Below are 22253 nucleotides of genomic sequence, written 5' to 3'. Positions count from 1 at the left end.
TGTATTTTGCTTTCCATATCTTGATATTAAGCAAAAAACCTGAAAGTTTTAAAGTGTCTGTTTGTTGTGATTGTAACCGCATGAGTGAGTGTTGAAGAGGTAAATATACTAAACAACAAAAGTTCCTGTGACACCAATATTTTAGTGTATTTTTCAAACAAGTAAAGTTTGGTTTTCAATATTTTAGTACAAAAGTTGACTTTTATGCAAGTCCCATGCATTTCACTACCAAAGAATGGGTATAAAAACATGTGCGTTAATGGGATTCCATATGCATTGTTTGCATCGTGCTGACAACAACCACTCAGAAAAACAACAAAATTACGCAATTATTCAACATTACAAAATGCCAGGCCCGTCTGAAAATGAGCGTCTGCGAGCCATTGGTATGCTTGAAGCAGGATTGGGTCAACGTGATGTTGCAAGACAATTTAACGTCCACAGAAACACCATTTGGTGTTTATGGCAACGTTGGCAACAGACGAATGCAGTCAAGAGACCATCCTCGGAGTGGCAGGCCACGCATAACCAATAATCGACAAGACAACTGGATTCGAACAACACACCTACGAAATCAATTCCAGCCAGCAACAGTGACTGCAAGAAGCATCCCTGTCCTTTGACGAATATCTTCACAAACCGCACATCGTCGCCTCAGATGTGCAGGGACTGTCGCCAGAAGACAGTGGTGCAGACAGCGTCTACGCTGGAAGGCCATGCAGTCGGGACAAGTTCTATTCACTGATGAGTCTCGTTTTCACCTCAGTTACAGCAATTGAGGGATTCGAGTGTACCGACGTCAAGGTGAACGTTACAATCGAAGAATCCGAAGGGGTGCTAATTGGGATTGTTCACAAGCCAATATATTAAAAAATATCGCCTTGGGCACTTATTAGAGCGGGGCGCTTATTACATCAAATACAGTAGTTAGTTTACTGTATAAATGGATACGTTCTACAAAAGACCGATGCAAAATTGGTTCTCCTGGACGTGCCTGATAAATATAGAATACTAAACGAGCTCCCGTGTAATACCAATTTTATGAAACGAGTGAATAGTTCTGGTATCTGACGAGCGATAGTTAGTCAGATACCACAACTATTCACGAGTTTCATAAAATTGGTTTTACACGGGAGCGAGTTTAGTATTTTATTAATTACTGGCCATTTATAACGTGTTTAGAATTATACTGTTGAGTGTGAATAGGCTGACCACCTACACGATCCATGGCATAATCCAATTGAGTTAACACAGTAATACTTCAAACAAGTCAAAAGTTGAAACGTATGAATCTAATACCATACAACAGTCCACCTTTAGAATTCAGACGTCCGTTCCACATAATTAGCGTAGCGTTAAGGTTATCGCAACTCACATACTTTAACCTAGACCAACGACTGTCGTTGCACTACCGTACGATCGCCTTGTGGAACGGGGCCTTGCACCTCAAAGTTTACAATCACGTCACAATACCCGATGACGTAATTTGTGGAATTTTGTTGCAAGATCCTTCGGCGAAACAATGCCATGTGACGTCAGCCTAGCGACAAGGTTGCTGGGGTCATCGAGTGTGCATAAGCTCCTCTCACTGATCTATCAACTCCACACGCAATGTCGTTGAATAAGCCAAGGGATGTTGAGAGCTTTCAATATTTGTTCGTGAAACGTGTTCAGAGAGTACATAAGCATGCATTTGGTATTACACAATGTGTAATACAGCTGTAGGTTTATTAAACGGGTGATCACTTCACGGGCAAGTAATAAAATCACTTGTATATCATCATCATCATCATCATCATCATCATCATCATCGTCATCATCATCATCAAAAGAAGACCATTGTGTGAATAGTGAAAGGTCTTTTCATGCGAATTGTGTAAATAGCAGTTGCTAACGGTAGGGCAGAACATGATAACCCTTTTCACGAACACCTGGTGTCATCACTGATTTTCAGAGATCCATTCATATGATTTTCACTGCTATTTTGTCAGCTACGCCCAATGGAATCTGTTCCACTGGATAATCGAGACAGGTTATTCCCCGGCGTTGACATTTTATATTATACTGGATAATCAACTTGTCAAAAGGAAGTTAAAAATGTTGGGACTAATCCTTGTCTTTGAGAAATTCATGTCAAAGAGTGGGTGGGTGGGTTGGTGGGTTGGTGGGTGGGTATGGGGCTGACAAACCTAGAAACATAATCTTGAACAGAATACGAGTGAAAGAATAAGTTGGAATTGATGCTGAGAGAGAGAGAGAGAGATATATTACGACAATATTACGCCACAATATTCCTGCAATATCACGGCGGGGGACACCAGAAATAGGCTTCACACATAGTACCCATGTCGGGAATCAAACCCGGGCCTTAGCATGACGAGCGAACGCTTTAACCACTAGGCTACCCAACCGCCCCTGAGGAAGAAGGGGGAGCACCACACTGGGGATTAGGTAGGACTTGTTCACATGTGTGGGCCTGGATGGAAATAATCGTTCTCTGTTGGCACAAGAGAAAACACAGAGTCAGACTTGCCACTGGGAGGGATGTATATTTGGAAGGCCCTGTGGGCAAAGTGGAGGGTTGGGGACCTCACATGTGAACCAGCATCCTGAGACAGACGCTGATATAATATCACGCTATCACCCCCAGCACCCCAGCAGACACAGGAAGGTTCACATCACACAGTCAGTCCATCAGTGGAGAGATGGACAGGCACACTGCAAAACTGAAATAAAAACCTTCCCCTGCCTATCACAGACAGACAGACAGACAGACACACACACACACACACACACAGACACACACACACACAGACACAGACAGACAGACAGACAGACAGACAGACACACCACACACACACACACACAGACACACACACACAGACAGACACACACACACACCACACACACACACTACCACAAACACACCACACACACACTACCACACACATACAAACACTACCACACACACACACACACTACCACACACACACAAACACACTGGCATGCACACAGGCACACAGGCACACAGGCACACACACACACACACACACACACACACACACACACACACACACACACACACACACACACACACCACTCAGATATACAATCAGAAGCTAGGGGTTCCTCTAGTCTGTTTCTCCCAGACCCAAGAGAATAAATTATCAAAAGGAGTCCAACTCAAGTCTAGAATGAATTGGCAAGTCTTGATTGCCTCAACTATTGGAAATTAAAGATTGTTCTGGGCTCTATTTAGATTTTCTTTTGTTATTTTGCAGATATATATTTTACAGTAAGATAACTTTATTCCTGGGATTAAATGTAAGTCTAGGGTTCCTCTACATCCCAAGAGGTGTGGCCACCACTCCAGGGCCCACTTGTACAAAGCGATCTTAGCGCTAAGATGATCTTTACTCCCATACTTTAACATAGGCTTACAACAGTCTTAGCACAAAGAACGTTTTGTGCAAGTGGATTCAGAGGTTGACTCCATCCATAAAAGAGTAAGTAGTAACTACACCGTTGCCACATTAGACAGTGGGCTGACGCCAAGACTGTGTTGGATATATTTATTTCAGGGTATGTTTGACAGACTAGCTGATTCCAGAAGCTGGGCATAGTAATGAAGACACCCCCCTTCCACCTTCCAACCAAAAGAGATTGAAGTGTCCCCATTGCCCTCTTCCCAAGAAGGATTCGGACCCAAGTTCTAAGCAGAATAATAAGTATTTACTTGGGTGTATTTGTTTTTTGTAATCCAGGGAACTCCGTAATGGTTCCAAGGCATGAATATGGGTTACACGACTCACTTCACTCGAGTTTTATCAAATTTTATTAGTATCATGTCATGTTCCTAGACTTGCCCAAGTCTCTAAGGCAAAAATTATTAGTGTAAATCATAATTTCTAGATAACATAAATAACAAGAACAAGTTGTTCCTGTAAGAGAATGGCATCCGTACTGTACAAATATCTAGACTTGCCTATTATTAGGATAGAATTACTATACGCCCATGGACTTATCATACAGTACAGCCTTGGAGCAAGGCTACCTTGATCACAACATTTTTGCAAGTCTCTTAAACCACTGTTCTGAAAAAGCCAAATCTGTTATTAAAATTATCTCTGACATGTTTAAAAAGAGAACCCATCTTCAGACACCGTTTAGATATGACGCTAATCTTTAACCCAACTCGTTTGTCTTATCAACACAGTATTACACTAAGCGTATGCTGCCTGTCACCTTATGATATGGATAACCTTTATGCCTCATGAATGAAAATAAAATGTAATATCTCTATGTTTAAAGTACATAATAATATGTATACAGTATCTGACGTAATAAGCACCCAGGGCCCTCTCAAAATTAGAATATCACTTTGGTGGAAGTTGAAAGATAAATTTCGTGGTTTATGCTGACAGTCTGAACTGTTTATATATGACAGATACATTTTCCAGAATTTAATTGCCCATGGTTAAGGGTGCATATAACACAAGAGTGCGTATTATACACGAATAAATAAGTCTTGTGTACATTGATCAATCGGAAGGGGGGCTAATTTCGGATTGCTCACTTGCCAATATATTAGCAAATATCGCCGTGGGCGCTTATTAGAGCGGGGCACTTATTACGTCGAATATGGTACTTACTTTTTATGTGTATCGTTATATTTACACCATAACGTTGCTAGTATGTACCTGCCCTATAATATCATAAGGGCGTTCTGTTCAATAAAACTTCTTGATTCTTGATCCTTGAACTCTTTAAGGCAATGTTATTTGTGCTCATTCTCAAATTGTGTGCTAGACGAACACTCAGTGAATGAAAACATTTGGCAAAGCCCTGCAATATGCATGTAAAGGAAGATGTTCCATTCTTCTTCCCTTTCACAAGAGAATGTAATCACTACAGCAGTCTGTCTCACAGTCCCTGAACCAGAAGTATTTTCTCTTCCTACCAGCTCTTAGGCCACAGATTTTTAGTTTTTTGTTTCACAGGCCTGAGGCCGCTACTGAAAAACAGGCGGTCCCAAAAATAGATCAAACTAAAAATATTTATTTTTATTATGTCTCCCGCTAGTAATAGCGACCCTCTTATACAATATAAAATGTCATATATAAATTCCATGTCTACATCACTGTCACTGATTCAAGGAGCCAGCTGCAGTTTTAACTCCATGGTAGAATAAATAAATAAATAAATAAATAAATAAATAAATAAATTTTATTTATTTATTTATTTATTTATTATAAATAAATAAATAAATAAATAAATAAATAAATAAATAAATAAATAAATAAATAAATAAATAAATAAATAAATAAAAATAAATAAATAAATAAATAAATAAATAAATAAATAAATAAATAAATAAATAAATAGATAAATAAATAAATAAATAAATTAAATAAAATAAATACTTAAAATAGTTACTTAATTTTATATTTATTTTGACCGACTTTGTGTAGAAAAGCTGGAATAAATCTGTGAAATATACAATTAAGAAAATGTGACCTTACTGTAATGTAGACTAACATTTAGTCTCTGAAATCTTATATTACACAATATCCTTTTTTACTCAAAAATAATAAAATATTCCCTATGCTGATTTCAGAGCTAGCTTGAGCTGGCTAGACTTGCTTTTGTATGCATTTCTAGATTATTATTTTTCTCATAAAATAAATATATTCCACGGTCATGGTGCAGGACTAACTGTAATGCTGTGGTCTTAAATAAATCAAGCCTAGATTTTCCCAAAGGTTCTGAATCTCCCCTCTCACTGGGGCCCTTTTAAATCTAATTGCAGCTGTTTGTTTCTATCAAAATCATATATTTTCAGAGATTGAGCATTAGTCTAACACCAGAGTTCAAAGGAAAACTCCAAGAGCTGGCAGAGTGTCAGTCATGAAGGGGTTCCTGGCTACTAACAGAGAGCCCCAGCTCAACACATAGAGAGTCTTAGTGACAGATGGGTCTGGGGGGTGAAGACAGCCCTGAGAGTCAGGTCATGACCTGAGGTAACCCTGGAGAAACACATGAGTGAGCCTGCTCCAGACTCATTGCTGAGGGAGTGAGGGGGTTGTGTTGGGTAGAGTTAGGCAGGTTGAGTTGGGTTAGGTTGGGTTGGGTTGGGTTGGGTTGGGTGAAAACGGTATGCTCCCAATTGTCCGCCGCCTCAATTGTCAGATGTGCCTACCATCAGAAAGGTCAGAGAAGTAACCAGAGTGAGATACTTTAACTCATTAGGTGATTGTGTTCATAACTTGTGTTTGATCTGTGATTGCTTGTTTTCTGTAAACAAATCTTTGGAGTAGTTTTGTCAGTGATACAGAACATGGGACTCAGTGTATGTTAATAAATCGTTTTACCTTAAATGGACTATGTTTTGCATTCTTATCAAGTGAATTAAATGCTAGAAAGAATATGAATGAATTAAAAAGATTAACTTCTCCATAACACGAACAGAGTACAATAGAAGTTGATTCAAAAAGAAAACTTGGGCTACAAGCCTCATCTTACAATTTACATATATAATAGGACTCTACATTATCGCGGGCTCTATATTATTGCGGTATCGGTAAATCTCAAAATCCACACACCCTGTGACGGTTTACTTATGCAAATCTAAGCATGATATTTCATCGCTTGATCGAATACAGGACTTGTTGCCGTATGTCAGGGCTACTCGGAAGAAGACTCGTGAACTTTTTTATAATAGTTTCTGGGATGATTTTGAAGTGGAATTACTCCTACCTCCATTCGAAAATAATTAGAAAAGAACCAATTTGTTTGGACAAGACCCTTGACCCAACCTCAGTCGGATGGGCACTGATTATCCATAATCCAAAACAGGAAGTGATGTAAACCACATAATCCACACATATCACACCACAAAATAGCCATACCATGATAATTAATATAGTTGCCCGCCCTTGAGTTGCTATTGAGAGGTACTTTGTTTACCGAACACAGTAAAGAAAATCAGCATCGATCAGTCCTAATTGATGTGTCCTAAAGTTGAAAAACGAACAAGAAACATTTTGCGTATGACATATTTAATAGGCTATTAAGCATGCACCATTACAATCCATTATAAATTAACTACCGTGATAATATGGCATACCTACATTTGCAGAGGGTGTCTTATCTTCATTTGGGTTTTGCCAGTAATATTCAGTTCCCAGGACCCCCACTTCCCTGTCTGCAGGACCACACAAATATTGCTGAGAGTCCCCGGGTCTCCCACTTCCCTGTCTGCAGGACCACACAAATATTGCCGAGAGTCCCCAGGACCCCCACTTCCCTGTCTGCAGGACCACACAAATATTGCCAAGAGTCCCCAGGACCCCCACTTCCCTGTCTGCAGGACCACACAAATATTGCTGAGAGTCCCCAGGACCCCCACTTCCCTGTCTGCAGGACCACACAAATATTGCCGAGAGTCCCCAGGACCCCCACTTCCCTGTCTGCAGGACCACACAAATATTACTGAGAGTCCCCAGGACCCCCACTTCCCTGTCTGCAGGACCACACCAATATTGCTGAGAGTCCCCAGGACCCCCACTTCCCTGTCTGCAGGACCACACAAATATTGCTGAGAGTCCCCAGGACTCCCACTTACCTGTCTGCAGGACCATACAAATTTTGACGCGAGTCCCCAGGACCATGGTAAACCCCTGACCTCACTCTAATATCAAAGCTTCATTGAAGCATCCTTTGATATTCAATAACAAAACAAGCAATATCATTCCTCAATACTTCAAATATACTTCAAAGCCCACCGTCATCAACTCCATTGACAAATCGTCTCTCCCATACCTACAGCATTTTATTACAAGAATATTCCGTCTTCTTTGAAGTGTTTGTAGAACTAAATTATTAAGATCACTGCTTCAATGACAAGCAAAGTCTTTTTACTATACTTTGAACTGCACACATGCCATGATAAAAGGTATCGTATATAATGACATATCAATAATGCTCTGCAAACTACAACCTCATTCACAAATTAGTTCATCAATAATGGAAGCAAGAATGGACTTGCAAGTCTACCATACAAGCCCAGTTCACAAATCTTGGAAGTGGGCGGTGCCTGAGATTCTACCATTATAACATCAACAGAGCAGAAAGGATCTGATTATCAAGGATCTTGAAAATTACCTTGTAGTAAACATGTTTCTAACCTATTCTGTCACACACAAAAACTGTAATAAACTGGAAATAATATTTACATTGATTAATGATCAATCACCAAATTAAGGGTCGTCTTGACTAGGGGACTCTTTTAAATACAAATATCAACAATGAAATGGTTTTCTGAATGGTAGGTTCAACCCTATCTTCAAAGTAAGTCCACATACACAAATACCATATTCAACGTAATAAGCACCCAGAGCGCTCTCAAAATTAGAAATAGGGGGCACTTATAAGAATATTATTTTGAGTTGAAGGATCGTAATTTTCGTGGTTTATGGAAACAGCCTGAAATGTTTATGTACGACAGATATATTTTTCAAGAATTTAATTGCCCATAATTAAGGGTGATATCACACACGAGTGTGTATTATACGCAAATAAATAAGTCTTGTGTACATTGATCAATCTGAAGGGGTGCTGATTGGGATTGTTCACTAGCCAATATATTAGCAAATATCGACATGGGCGCTTATTATGTCGAATACGGTACATAAATAGACAGTCTAGGCTTGTAAATCACACAAGGGTTATACATATATCAATCAGTTTATGATACATGTAACCTTTATGTATCGTGTATAATAATATGTAATATCTTTGTGCTTGATGTACATTATCTGTATATACACCTTTCATGTTTACAATCATATTTACTCCCAAATGTGGCGAGTTTGTTCCCTGCCTAGGAAGGTTTCTGTACAATAATTTCATATCTACATGAGGTGAGGTGAGGTGAAATTGGTTTTAACGTTGCGTCCAAGATTATTGCACTTATATAGCGACGTGCATGCACTTGTGTGTGTGTGGCTGCTTGTACTAGTCCGGACTGATGCCGATTTATAGTGCTAGCTCACTGAGATACTATGCCGCAGTTTAACATGAATACCCTACTCAGACACAGTATACTGACTCCGAGCCGACCAGTCCTTGTTTTAGCCCCTTAATGACTAGCGCCAGACAGGGTAACAACAAGGACCATCTTTTAACGTCTTTTGGTATGACGCGGCCGGGGATCAAACCCCGGACCTTCCGCTCTCCGGGCGGACGCTCTACCACTAGACCACGGAGGCAGTCCATATCTACATGAAGCATAGGTGTGTATATGTCCTGTCACATGTGTATATCTTCTGTCATGGTTGCCACCAGTTCTTATTACATAGTCACTCTTCATTTATGAAACAAGGTTTTTGTTTGTTTGTTGTTTTTCGCACTCACAATATTCAAGCTATATGACGGTGGTCTGTTAATAATCGAGTCTGGACCAGACAATCCAATGATCGACATCATGAGCATCGACCCACGCAATTGGGATACGATGTCATGCATGAACCAAGTCAGCGAGCCTGACCAACCGATCCCGTTAGTCCCCTCTTACGACAAGCATATGAAACGAGGAAGAGGTATTAGTCTTGGCAATGTGAGCCATTGATCATTCAACACATACACATCCAGGATAACAGTCAGATAACATAGTGAGTGAGTGAGTGAGTGAGTTTGATTTTACACCGCTTTTAGCAACTTTCCAGCAATATCACAGCGGGGGACACCAGAAATGGGCTTCACACATTGTACCCATGTCGGGAATCGAACCCGGGTCTTCAGCGTGACGAGCGAACGCTTTAACCACTAGGCTACCCGACCGCCCCCAGATAACATAGCCAAGTATTCCTGCATGAATGGTCTGACAAGATAACTGTACATGCCAGGTCAAATCAATGTCTTGTTTCAAAGGTTTTGTCAGGAAATAACTCTGTGGACAGGTGGGTGGGATAAAACAGAATCTTTTCAGTCTGAGACAACATATCTAATTGTTATTTTGTACTTTTGCATAATTGAGGTAGACTTGTTGCTTCTCATAGTGTCTACATTTGTTTTAAAATGAAATTGTTATAATGAACCTCCTCTGTATGTTGAATGTACCTGTGTGTTTTGTACTTACTGTGCATATCTTTGTAGTTTGTTGAATATTGCCACTGTTTCTCGCAATAAATATAAATGTTACGCAATAAATATCTTATCTCACCTTACTTGTCCAGAAAACAAAACAAAAAATTGAAAAATTGATACTTGTAACATACCATATTCGATGCAATAATCGCCGAGGGTGCTATCAAAATTAGAAATAGGGGGCTCTTATTAGAATATATATTTTTGGTGAGAAAAAAAACAGAGTTGAAAGATCGTAAATTTCGTGGTTTATGCTGACAGCCTGAAATGATTCAAAAGAAAAGTCTGTGCATATTATACACGATACATATATTTTCCAGAATTTAACTGACCTTAATTAAGGGTGCATATAACACACGAGTGCATATCATACACGAATAAATAAGTCTTATTTACATTGATCAATCGGAAGAGGTGTTAATTGGGATTGTTCACAATCCAATATATTAACAAATATCACCTGTGCGCTTATGAGAGCTGGGTGCTTATTACGTCAAATACGGTATTATCTAATGTCAAGTTAACACACAAACAGCTAAGAAACTTCATTACATGAAACATTTTGTGATACTGCACTCCACAACATCAAATTCAGAAAAAAAAACAATGAACAGTGCTCCTGCGTTGTAGTTAGAGCCCCACCCTTCCCCAATACCAGCCATGATCACATCACACGTATATCTAACAATCTCACAAGGAAACCACGGTTCATTAAGACATTGTTCTTCATAAGTATGTTTATCGGCTTGTTAGCTGGAAATATATACCAAAACACTTTTCCTGTACCCACAGCCTTTCTGAACTTGATGAATGACCTGAAATCGTAAAGTAACATTTCCCCCCGCAATGTGCGGTATTTGTACCGTTACGATAAACATATGGAAAAGTGCCGCAGAGTTCACAACATCCAAGCTAGAAGCCTGGGAACTCTTTTTTTTCATATGCTTTGCCCTTCATTCATACATAGTACTATGTAGTGTTGCGTCTACAAGAAACCGTATTCCTGACAACTATATTTGTTTTTATAGGCTGTATTTACGAAGACATGGATGTGTTTGTGCAAGCAATATACAAGTATCAACACGTTCTGTTTTTTCCAGATTACACATACGGGGATATATCTGGAATAGTATCTTTACATATGAAGATCACTCAGCTAATATTGCTGTTGATAACATGTCATTTGTATTCAGTGATCTTTTATACACTTTAGGTGTTAATCTATTAATCTATTACTACAAGTCATAGAGAAAAAAGAACTTTGAAACAATTTTGCTTCATAATTCTGATGTGCTGGCCATATTTTTAAAACAATTAGTTGTGTCCTTAAAATGTGTTTCTGATTGAAAGATTTTTTATTTTTAAAATAATTACACTCATTAGAATAATTAAATATATGACAAAGAAACATAAATAGGGTTTACTTTTTTGTAATGAACTGAATCAACATAATAAAATAATGACAGCTTGAATTTGTCCACAGCTTGACCCGAGTTACAAGCCTGAGATTTGTAGCAGGTTTATAGGAATACAGTATTTGAAATTCAAAACGAAATTGCAAACAGACATGATTACATGCTTTTGTTAATTGTTTAAAACCACACACAGCAATAATCCTGCTACATGGCAGAAGCTGGTAAATTATTGTAATTGTTTGTTGTTTAACGCTTCACTCAGCAATATTCCAGCAATATGACGGCGGTCTGAAAGTAATCGAGTCTAGACAATCATGTGATTGATATAATTAGCATTGATCTACGCATTTGGGATACAATGACATGCATCAACCAAGTCAGCAAGAGTCACCACCCGTGTTAGTCGCCTTTTATGACAAGCATAGTCGCCTTTTGCAGCAAGATTGGGTTGCTGAAGACCTATTCCAACCTATATCTTCATGGGGAGTAAATTATTGTGAAACAAACCAGTGATGGATATGATGAGCAACACTCCAAGTTGTTAGGATATGATGTCATGCTATCAACCACTCACCCAGCCTCAACACTCCATTCACGAAGTTTTTTGTTTGTTGTTTAACGTCGCACTCAGCAATATTCCAGCTATATGATGGCAGTCTGTAAATAATCGAGTCTGGACCGAACAATCCAGTGATTTACATCATGAGCATCGATCCACGCAATTGGGATACGATGACATGCATCAACCAAGTCGGCAAGTCTGACCATCCGATCCCGTTAGGAACCTCTTACGACAAGCATAGTCGCCTTATGGCAAGCATGAGTCGCTGAATACCTATTTTACCCCGGATCTTCACAGGTCCCAGTCACGAAGTCACTTGTTGCGACAAGCACAGGCAGCTGAGACCCTATTAAAACTCAAAATCCCAACAGGATACAATGGCATGCAACCAAGTGCCTGAAATGATGGGCAGTTTGCTCGCCAGTCCAAGACGGTCTATTTTACTGACAGACAGTCAATTTTGAAAACTTGCATGCCCAATGGTCATGCTAGCTATTATCATATTCCCTAAATTACCTGAGCATTCTGACCCGTAGAATAGATCTTCAGCAACCCATGCTTGCCGTAAAAGGCGATTATGCTTGTCGTAAAAGGCAACTAACGGGATCGGGTGGTCAGGCTCGCTGACTTGGTTGATGCATGTCATCGATCCCAAATGCGTGGATCTATGCTCATGATATTAATCACTGGATTGTCTGGTCCAGACTCGATTATTTACTGACCGCCGTCATATAGCTGGAATATTGCTGAGTGCGGCATTAAACAACAAACTAACCAACCTGAGCATTCTAGTTTGAATTCAATGTCAGTGGTAAATTAACTGTAAACGTTAAACACATTACTGATGAATAATATTTCAATGAGCTAAACTTACTAAGTTGACAGTGTTATTCTTATGTTTCCCCTTCTGGTACTTTTGTTCATCAATTGTGTGGATCAATGCTCATGATATCAATCACTGGATTGTCTCATCCAGACTCGATTATTTACAGACCACCATCATATAGCTGGAATATTGCCGAGTGCATTAAACAACCAACCAACCAACTTTTGTTCGTTTGTCTAGAATATTCTGGACTGGCAACATTAAATCTGGTTAGGTAACTTTGCAAAGTCCAGTTTTCTGACTGACATTTTGGGGGAGTTTATACACTGAAATAAGCCAGATAAATCATGGCAGTCTATAATTTGGTTCATTCGGGCAGAGTGATGGTTGACAGCATGAGCTAATATCTACACCATCAGGTGCCATAACACACTCAGCCATCACATCAGAGTCGTTCCTGCTTGTCATTCACACACCACTTGCAGGCATTTATTTAGGATTCCACATAAGTGCCCTTGGCAAGCAAAATGGAAAAAAAAGGATTTTTTTTCAAAATTGGAGCAGCGATTTATCTAAGATTCCAAACCAAGCACCCTTTGTAGGCAAATTGGGAAAAAAAATATTTCTTTCAAAATTTGAACAATATTTATCTAAGATTTCAAACTAAGGCAAACTGGGAAAAAAAATTTGTTCAAATATTTTTACTGTTTTCTTTTTTTCGTAAATTCTAAGGAATAGGACATTATTAATACAAATATTTCTGTCATTTGCTGCAGACTTGGGGCCGAGGCAGATACATCCATGGGTTGTGGTCCCCCAACAGGACAGTCCCATTACAAAATCCTAGCGTGACAACAGATGCCAGACAATTGACACAAATTAGTGTTAAATAATTTCACAAAGTTTTCACACTGTCATATCACACATATTCTTCAAAAGTTCTCCCTTCTCTAACAAACTGGTGACTGAAATTTCATATTTTCCACACAAGTCTATGTGGGTCACAACCAATCTGGTCCTGATTAGCGTTAAATCTGCACTTGTCAACATGTGACATTTCATATTTTCACATTTTCTACAAACAGGTCGATGTTAGTCCTAACAGATCTGGTCCTGATTAACCGGCACTTGTCAAGTGGAACAGCATATTTGTCAACCCTGAAAATATACTAACATGTGATAATACCCTTTCCCCATGCATGGAGACCCGATCTCACCATGTTTACACTGAAACAAGACCACAACTACACCAAACCCAACCATCAAAACTTACCCAGATTCTTATCCATGGTGCAGCAGACGTCACTCCAAACAACAACAATAAAAGGATCCCGAGAGCTCAAACTCCTCCAAAAGTATATCCCAAATGGAAGCACACAAACTTTACTCAATCAAACAGTAAATCCACACACAGCAAATGTCCCAGCACCAAAACACAGCTCGCACCAGAAAGCGGCAACTAGATTTGTGTGCCTCTTCCGGAACATGCAGAACCCTGCTTGAGAGACTGGCACAGCAAAAGATAAACTCCTAATGTTAAGAACCAGGGCAAAAAATACAGAAAGCAGCAGAGGCTATGAGAGTGAAACTTGATACAGTATTAGACCCGAGCTGTCAGAACTGGCGATCTACATGTGGTAGGTACAGCTACTGTGTAACAAGTAATGTGTCACTTAATTAATCTTGGCTTTTAGTTCCAAAGGTTACTGGTTTCTTTTATGTCTTCAAGAAATACTTATTAAGTTTTTAGGTCATTAAAATCAGGAATGGGGTTTCAATTTTTTTTGAGTTTTTTTGGTGTCTTGAAGAAAATGCTTCAGTATCAAGTTTTGAGGTTGTTAATTGAGGACCAGGTGTCAAATTTGTGATTTGGTACACTAAAATGTTTATTTAGAATTATTTCTCCAAGAAAAAGGCAGAGGATTTTATTCAGCACTTTCGTGTTTAGGTAAAAGTCTTTTAAGATTATATTTCTTCAAGAAGAGTGTTCGAAGAAGAAGAAGAAGAAGATTTATTGTACATAAACACCCACAGGGGGCAGGGTACAAAACATGAACAATTAAACATTGACATACACAATAGAATACAAATATTGCTATGATTATATTGCTAGAGAGGAGATGCAGATTTTCTTTGCCTGAACATTTTGTGAATGAAATTGGAGATAATTTTTGCAAAAGGCTCTGGTGGATTTAAAAGTATTTTTAGAGATGTTGTGTGCATAGCTGAGGTGGGTTCCTGTCCCAGGTCTTTGTACAGAGGGCATTGTAACAGGAAGTGTTCCTCATCTTCTATTTCATCAATATCACAGAGGGTACATAATCTTTCTTCTGTTGGAGTGTAAAAGTATCTTACTCTCACAATTTGAAGGTCGTGAGCACTGAGCCTTATAGCCTTGTAACTGCTTTGTGGTGTTCTAATGCGGTGGTAACTTTCAGATATGGTCTGATTCCGAATTTGTCTCCTATTTTCCCGAGTTGTCTGAGCTTACGTGGTTTAGTGGATGGGACTTGGTCAGTTTCACTGTATGTTCTCAGCCAAAGTGAATGTGTTAACATTCTGAGCTGATGTGAATGAGTGTTTGTATAGGTGAATTTGGTTTAAGCTGCTTTCAACAGTATTTCAGTTATATCACAGCATGATCACGGTACGGACAAAACAATAAAAGTAATTAGGACAAATCAGGATTCAAACCCAAGATTGTAGGTTCCTGGCAAGCCAAAGGGACACAACTCTGCACAGTGAAAAGCAGTGCTCTAGAGGACTGGGCCACACATGCCCACTTCCTCTCAGAAGCAATGCCGCTTTGTTGATGTAGGTCATCAAGAAGAGGCAGATGTCAGAATCTGTTATGGAAATGTGGAATCTTGTCTGCTAGTCTGTAATGTTCCTCTCAATTATGCTTGTCTTTCAGTCCTAAATATTTTGCATACCTGGCCCTTCTGGCAAAAAGAGAGAAGAGAGGAAAATGTGTTCGTGTTGCACCTACTGGGATGAGTATTTCACAACATTCGAATAGCAAATGATTCTGACAAACCAGGGGTCGACAGCATGAGCTGCGTCTGACACAATGGCACATGATTAATCTGCAGATCACAGGTACCCACATACAACATACTCCATACATCTACTAGGTCTTCATTTCCAAGCTATATTTCCATAAATAAATTGCAAGAGATCCATTTGATTGTCCAAATATAAAAAAGTTATGTCATGCACACTAACATTCATTCATTCATTCAGCCTGTGAACAATCAATTCTCATTCATTCATTCAGCCTTTAAATAATGAAGTCTCATTCATTCATTCTTTCAGCATGTGAATAATCAATTCTCATTCATTCAGCCTGTAAATAATGAAGTCTCATTCATTCATTCAATCATTCATTCATTCATTCATCATGTGAATAATCAATTCTCATTCATTCAGCCTTTAAATAATGAAGTCTCATTCATTCATTCATTCATTCATCATGTGAATAATCAATTCTCATTCATTCATTCTTTCAGCATGTTAATAATCAATTCTCATTCATCCATTCATTCAGCCTTTAAATAATGAAGTCTCATTCATTCATTCATTCATTCATTCATTCAGCCTTTAGATAATGAAGTCTTATTCATTCATTCATTCATTCATTCAGCCTTTAAATAATGAAGTCTTATTCATTCATTCATTCATTCAGCCTTTAAATAATGAAGTCTCATTCATTCATTCATTCATCAACCTGTGAATGATCAAGTCTGTGTCAGGAAAACCAGTGGTTGATAACATGAGCACTAATGAGCTACAATGACACACAACCAGTCAGGTCACACTTTGTGACCACCGCATCATAATTCAGTCGATGCATAGGATGCTGGGAGGCTGAACGTTAGGGATCGGCCCCAGGTCTTGTCTAGCCTGATGACTGATTTCCAAGCAAAACCATAATGTTTACATAGCGCTTGGTCTGACCCTGGATTTTTACAGGGGTGCACTGGTAAGACAGTCAGTCTCGAACTACAGGTTGATGAATCCAGGATATTTATCTTTATAGAATTGTGTTATGATACAGTGAGTGAGTGAGTGAGTGAGTGGTTGGTTGGTTTGTTGTTTTACGCCGCACTCAGCAATATTCCAGCTATATGACGGCGGTCTGTAAATAATCGAGTCTGGACCACACAATCCAGTGATTAATATCATGAGCATTGATCCACGCAATTGGGATCGATGACATGCATCAAACCAAGTCAGCGAGCCTGACCACCCGATCCCGTTAGTCACCTTTTACAACAAGCATAGTCCCCTTTTACGGCAAGAATGGGTTGCTGAAGACCTATTCTACCCCGGAATCTTCACGGGTCGAGTGAATGAGTGAGTGAGTGAGTGAGTGAGTGAGTGAGTGAGTGAGTGAGTGAGTGAGTGAGTGAGTTGGGTTTAACGCGGCTCTGAACAGTATTTCAGTTATATCACGATGTGTCATCTTGATGTGGGAGGAAAACCCAAAGTGATGCAGGTCTCAGCTATTTTCATCTGAAATCAATGAGCTTGGGCAGGGTGCTGACAAATCAAGAAACATAATCGGGGTGAAAGGGATTCGACCCCACCATCATAGGTTTCTGGCGTGACCAAAGGACACAACTCTGCACAGATGACTGGACCACCCCTGCCACCAAACTACAAAGAACTCTATGACACATTTGAAAAACTGCAAAATATTTTTGAAACGCGACAGAGTAAAATTTGTATCGTCAAAATGTATCATCTTGTTGTCCTTATCCTCTTCCCTGCCTAGGGAATGTATTTATTTTAATAATGAACCACCAAGAATACTATACAACTACTACCTCAATGTTTGTTTATTTGTTTGTTGTTAAACTCAGCATTATTCCAGCTATATGACAGCGGTCTGTAAATAATCAAGCCTGGACCAGACAATCCAGTGATTGACATCATGACCATCAATTCAGGCAATTGGGATACAATGACATGCATCAACCAAGTCAGCAAGCTTGATCACCCGATCCCATTAGTTGCCTCTTATAAAAGGAATATGTATATTAGTGATGTTTTTACGCCGCGTTTAGCAATATTCCAGCAATATCATGGCGGTGTACACCAGAAATGGACTTCACACATTGTACCCATGTCGTGAATCGAAGCCAGTCCTTTAGCATGATGAGCGAACGCTTGAACCACTAGACTACCCCACACCCGAAATATGTGTATTAAAACAAACTTTTGTATCCTGGATACATCATTCAACACTTTATCAAAACTAAAGAGATTCATTAACTAGGAACAAAACATTTTGGACTATTTCCTATTTCTGATTGTCCAACTTTTCACGATGTCAAAAAACATGCATGACTCACACCCCTCCCTATAATTTGGTAAGTCAATCGTGGAACCTTACTTCCGACGTTTTACTCTTTCTCCCAACAAAAAATATTTACACTGCAAGGTGGACATTAATTCCCTCCTTATCAACAATGCCAGCTGGTGAATAGAAAGCACTTAAAACACACAGATTGTTACTTGTTCCCTGAGCCCATTGGGAATGGCCCATACCCACCGTCAACCAGCAGCTTCTGACGGGATGGAACAGATTAAGTTCCACTGCAATCAATCGGAGCCCAGCTGTTTGCTGGAACCTGTGCTGACCTGCCTCTAGACTTGCACAAGTCTCTAAGGCAATAATTATTAGTTTAAATCATAATTTCTAGCTTATGTAAATAATAAGTTGTCCCTATAAGAGACTGGAGTCCTATATCTAGACTTTATTATTTGGAGGATGGAATTACTACACATCCATGGACTTATCTTTCAGTACAGCCTTGGAGCAAGGCTAGCCTGCCTCCGCTGCAACATTTGGCGCTACTGCATGTGCGTGACAATCCATCAAGTTGCCATGTAATCTGTTATTTTGTTTTCATTACCTTCGATACGCATCTGTATTAAATGCTTTTAATGTCAATTTGACAAGCTGAGAATTATAATTTGAGAAATATACTCATATTCATATGAAGTTGTTTTCGAAAGGTTATGAAATTAAGAAAAAAAGAATTATTACATTGACTTAAGTTTATTTTCACTGCTATTTTGCTTTTTATGCCCGAATGAGTCAAGATTATGCATTTTAACGTTACTTCATAAAGTGTCAGACAATCCATAATTCTGAGTTGGGAGTAGCTTATTCTTTATGTTAGCCAGTCTCATTTTTTTTTAAATTGTGGAAAAATAGTTGGTTTCCTGATATCAAGTTCGGCTCAGTTGCTATATCGCTGGAACGACATCACATAAAACCATTTGTATTGCTGGAACGACATCACATAAAACCATTTGTATTGCTGGAACGACATCACATAAAACCATTTGTATTGCTGGAACGACATCACATAAAACCATTTGTATCGCTGGAACGACATCACATAAAACCATTTGTATCGCTGGAACGACATCACATAAAACCATTTGTATTGCTGGAACGACATCACATAAAACCATTTGTATCGCTGGAACGACATCACATAAAATCATTTGTTACATCATGAACAATTGATGACATAATCTTCAATTATTTGGGGGTTTGATGAGATCTGGACTCCCCCTCTGGATCTGCCTAAGCCCGACTACGAATCATGTCCCTTTTACTTTCATGGACCTGTCAATAATACTCCATAAAAATTAATTTAGAAAAAACATTTATCATTCAAATTCACCTCATACGTAAGCTTTGTCAAAATTGATAAATGCTTTACAAAAAATTATTAACACCTAACACTCACAACTTAGAGATTGAGAGAGGATTTTGTTTTGTTTGTTTGTTTGTTTAGAGCTGCACTCAGCAATATTCCAGCAATATGACGGCTGTCTGTAAATAATCAAGTCTGGACCAGATAATCCAGTGATCGATATCATGAGTATCGATGTATGCAGTTGGGATACAATGACATGCATCGACCAAGTCGAGCCTGACCACCCAATCCTGTTAGTCACTTCTTACGACAAGCATGGTTGCCTTTTATGGGTTGCTGAAGACCTATTCTACCCCAGATCTTCACAGTTATACTACCTCAATGCTTCGGACTTGCTTAATGCTTCGGATTTGCTTAATGCTTCGGACTTCCTTAATGCTTCGGATTTGCTTTATGCTTCGGACTTTCTTAATGCTTCAGAGTTCTTAATGCTTCAGACTTGCCTAATGCTTCAGATTTGCTTAATGCTTCGGACTTCCTGAATGCTTCGGATTTGCTTAATGCTTCGGACTTGCTTAATGCTTCAGAGTTCTTAATGCTTCAGACTTGCCTAATGCTTCGGATTTCCTTAATGCTTCGGACTTCCTGAATGCTTCGGATTTGCTTAATGCTTCGGACTTGCTTAATGCTTCAGAGTTCTTAATGCTTCAGACTTGCCTAATGCTTCGGATTTGCTTAATGCTTCGGACTTCCTGAATGCTTTGGATTTGCTTAATGCTTCGGATTTGCTTAATGCTTCGGGTTTGCTTAATGCTTTGGACTTCCTGAATGCTTCGGATTTGCTTAATGCTTCGGGTTTGCTTAATGCTTCGGACTTGCTTAATGCTTTGGACTTCCTTATGCTTTGGGGCAATTCGCAGACTTTCAGCTATTTCATCTGAAAAGCAGGAACAAGACTAGTGTAAGAAAAGTAACAGGGAGCCTGATTACCCGATACCTTTAGTCTCCTCGTAACGACAAGCATGAATTGGTGAAGACCAATACTAATCAGGATCTTCACGGGTCGATTGAGAGAGGAAGATATACCAGCCTTCCTGGCAAATGTTTCAGGCTGAAGACTCTCATTCCCTTCATTTCTGATACCATCTATTAGATCTCCACTTCCTAGTTACATTTCATGTGACATCCTACCTTAGATGTATACCATGCCAAAACATTAATATAATAACATGAAAGAATAGGGTGTTCTTTAACTTCTTTTAAGTAGTATATTTATTTTTCAACACATTAAGCAGACAAAACACCATTACTCTCTCCAGCAAATATTTTGAAACCAAACAACTAAATATGGCCTAAGTCCATGATCTTATTTTTATTACATGCTGTTATTTCCTGCCAGTTTATTTTGACAGGCATCCTATCTGCACCTATAGCCCAATACTTGTTTATAATCAGGCCAATAAGAAGGCCAGGGCTGATAATGGAAGATAGCGATAGGTCACCGTCAGTACAGGGGAGTAATAACGGCAGACTGTGTGGGGCTTCCTGGTGCTCGGGGAGGGTTATTAGGCTTCTGGAACTACAAAAGACTCATCAGTGTCAAAGGTTCATTCTCACCTTTACAGCATGTGATGTTGTTGTTTTTTGATGTTGTTGTTGTTGTTGTGGGTGGTGGTGTTAACAACACATAAAATCCTCTGAAATAATGTTGTCTTTGTTGTCGTTTGTGTTTTGTCAAGACATATAATCCTTTAAAATACTGCTGATTTTGTTGTTTGTGGTGTTTTTATCAAAACATAAAATCCTCTGAAAAATGCTGTTGGTGTATGTGTTGTTCTCGGTAGAGTTTTTATCGTGATATATAATCCTTTGTAACAATACTGTTTTTGGTTTAGGCGTTTTTGTTGTTCTCGGTGGTGTTTTTATCAAGACAAAAAACCCTCTGAAATAATGTTGTTGTTGTTGTGGAGGTTACATTTATCACTCTTCAATATATCTGTTTTGATCTTCCAATGGTGGTAAATATACTTATTTTGAAAAACATTTCAATTTTCTTGTATCTGTCTTGTTGCTGCCAACAATGAACAGTTTATTCTCATATGTAATTGTTGTTTTCATTATCTTGTTGATGTAACAGAATATCATCTCATATTCCTCACATACATATTCTCAGGACCTCTTCTTCACAGTGTAAACAGTCCATCACGCCTGTATTTGTTAATCACACATTTTGGCAGATGAGGAAATCTTTCAGATAACATGTTAAGAGTGTGAATGACAGTTTCAAGATGACTTCATGTCCAGCACAAAATAAAGCAGGAAGACCCCATGTGCCTTGTGTTTGACAAAAAATAATTTCCTGATAGAATTTACAAAATGTTGCCAGAGGACAACAGTGTCGCCAGACTGTGCAAACATCCTTCCGATCTTTCTTTCACAGACCTAAAGACGCTAGTTTTTGCTTAAAAAATATCACAAAAAATATCACAAAAAATGACATTTTGAAAAAACAACCTCCCACTGTTTTTGTCTACAGAAATGAAAAAAATACAGTTACTACATGTTCAAAGAATTGCAGACATTCAAAACTACGGAAATCTAACTTTTAATTATATTTATTTCAC

The 22253-nt window shown here is 38.9% G+C and overlaps 1 protein-coding gene across 1 annotated transcript in view; it reads right to left on the bottom strand.

The window, feature by feature from the left end:
• LOC124144419 (rap1 GTPase-activating protein 1-like) overlaps positions 1-14418 on the bottom strand; it is a 345341-nt gene extending 330923 nt beyond the window's left edge. The window contains exon 1 of the mRNA XM_048402791.1: positions 14223-14418. Coding sequence (XP_048258748.1) covers positions 14223-14238 — 16 coding nt within the window. The 5' untranslated portion in view covers positions 14239-14418. The remainder of the gene's footprint in view (positions 1-14222) is intronic.
• Positions 14419-22253: the final 7835 nt, after the last annotated feature.

This window comes from Haliotis rufescens, unplaced genomic scaffold (assembly GCF_023055435.1).
Source record: "Haliotis rufescens isolate VD_foot unplaced genomic scaffold, xgHalRufe1.0.p SCAF_29, whole genome shotgun sequence".
Lineage (NCBI taxonomy): Eukaryota > Metazoa > Mollusca > Gastropoda > Lepetellida > Haliotidae > Haliotis > Haliotis rufescens.
Note: the sequence above shows the minus strand (reverse complement) of the source record. Positions and strands in the feature narration are given on the sequence as shown.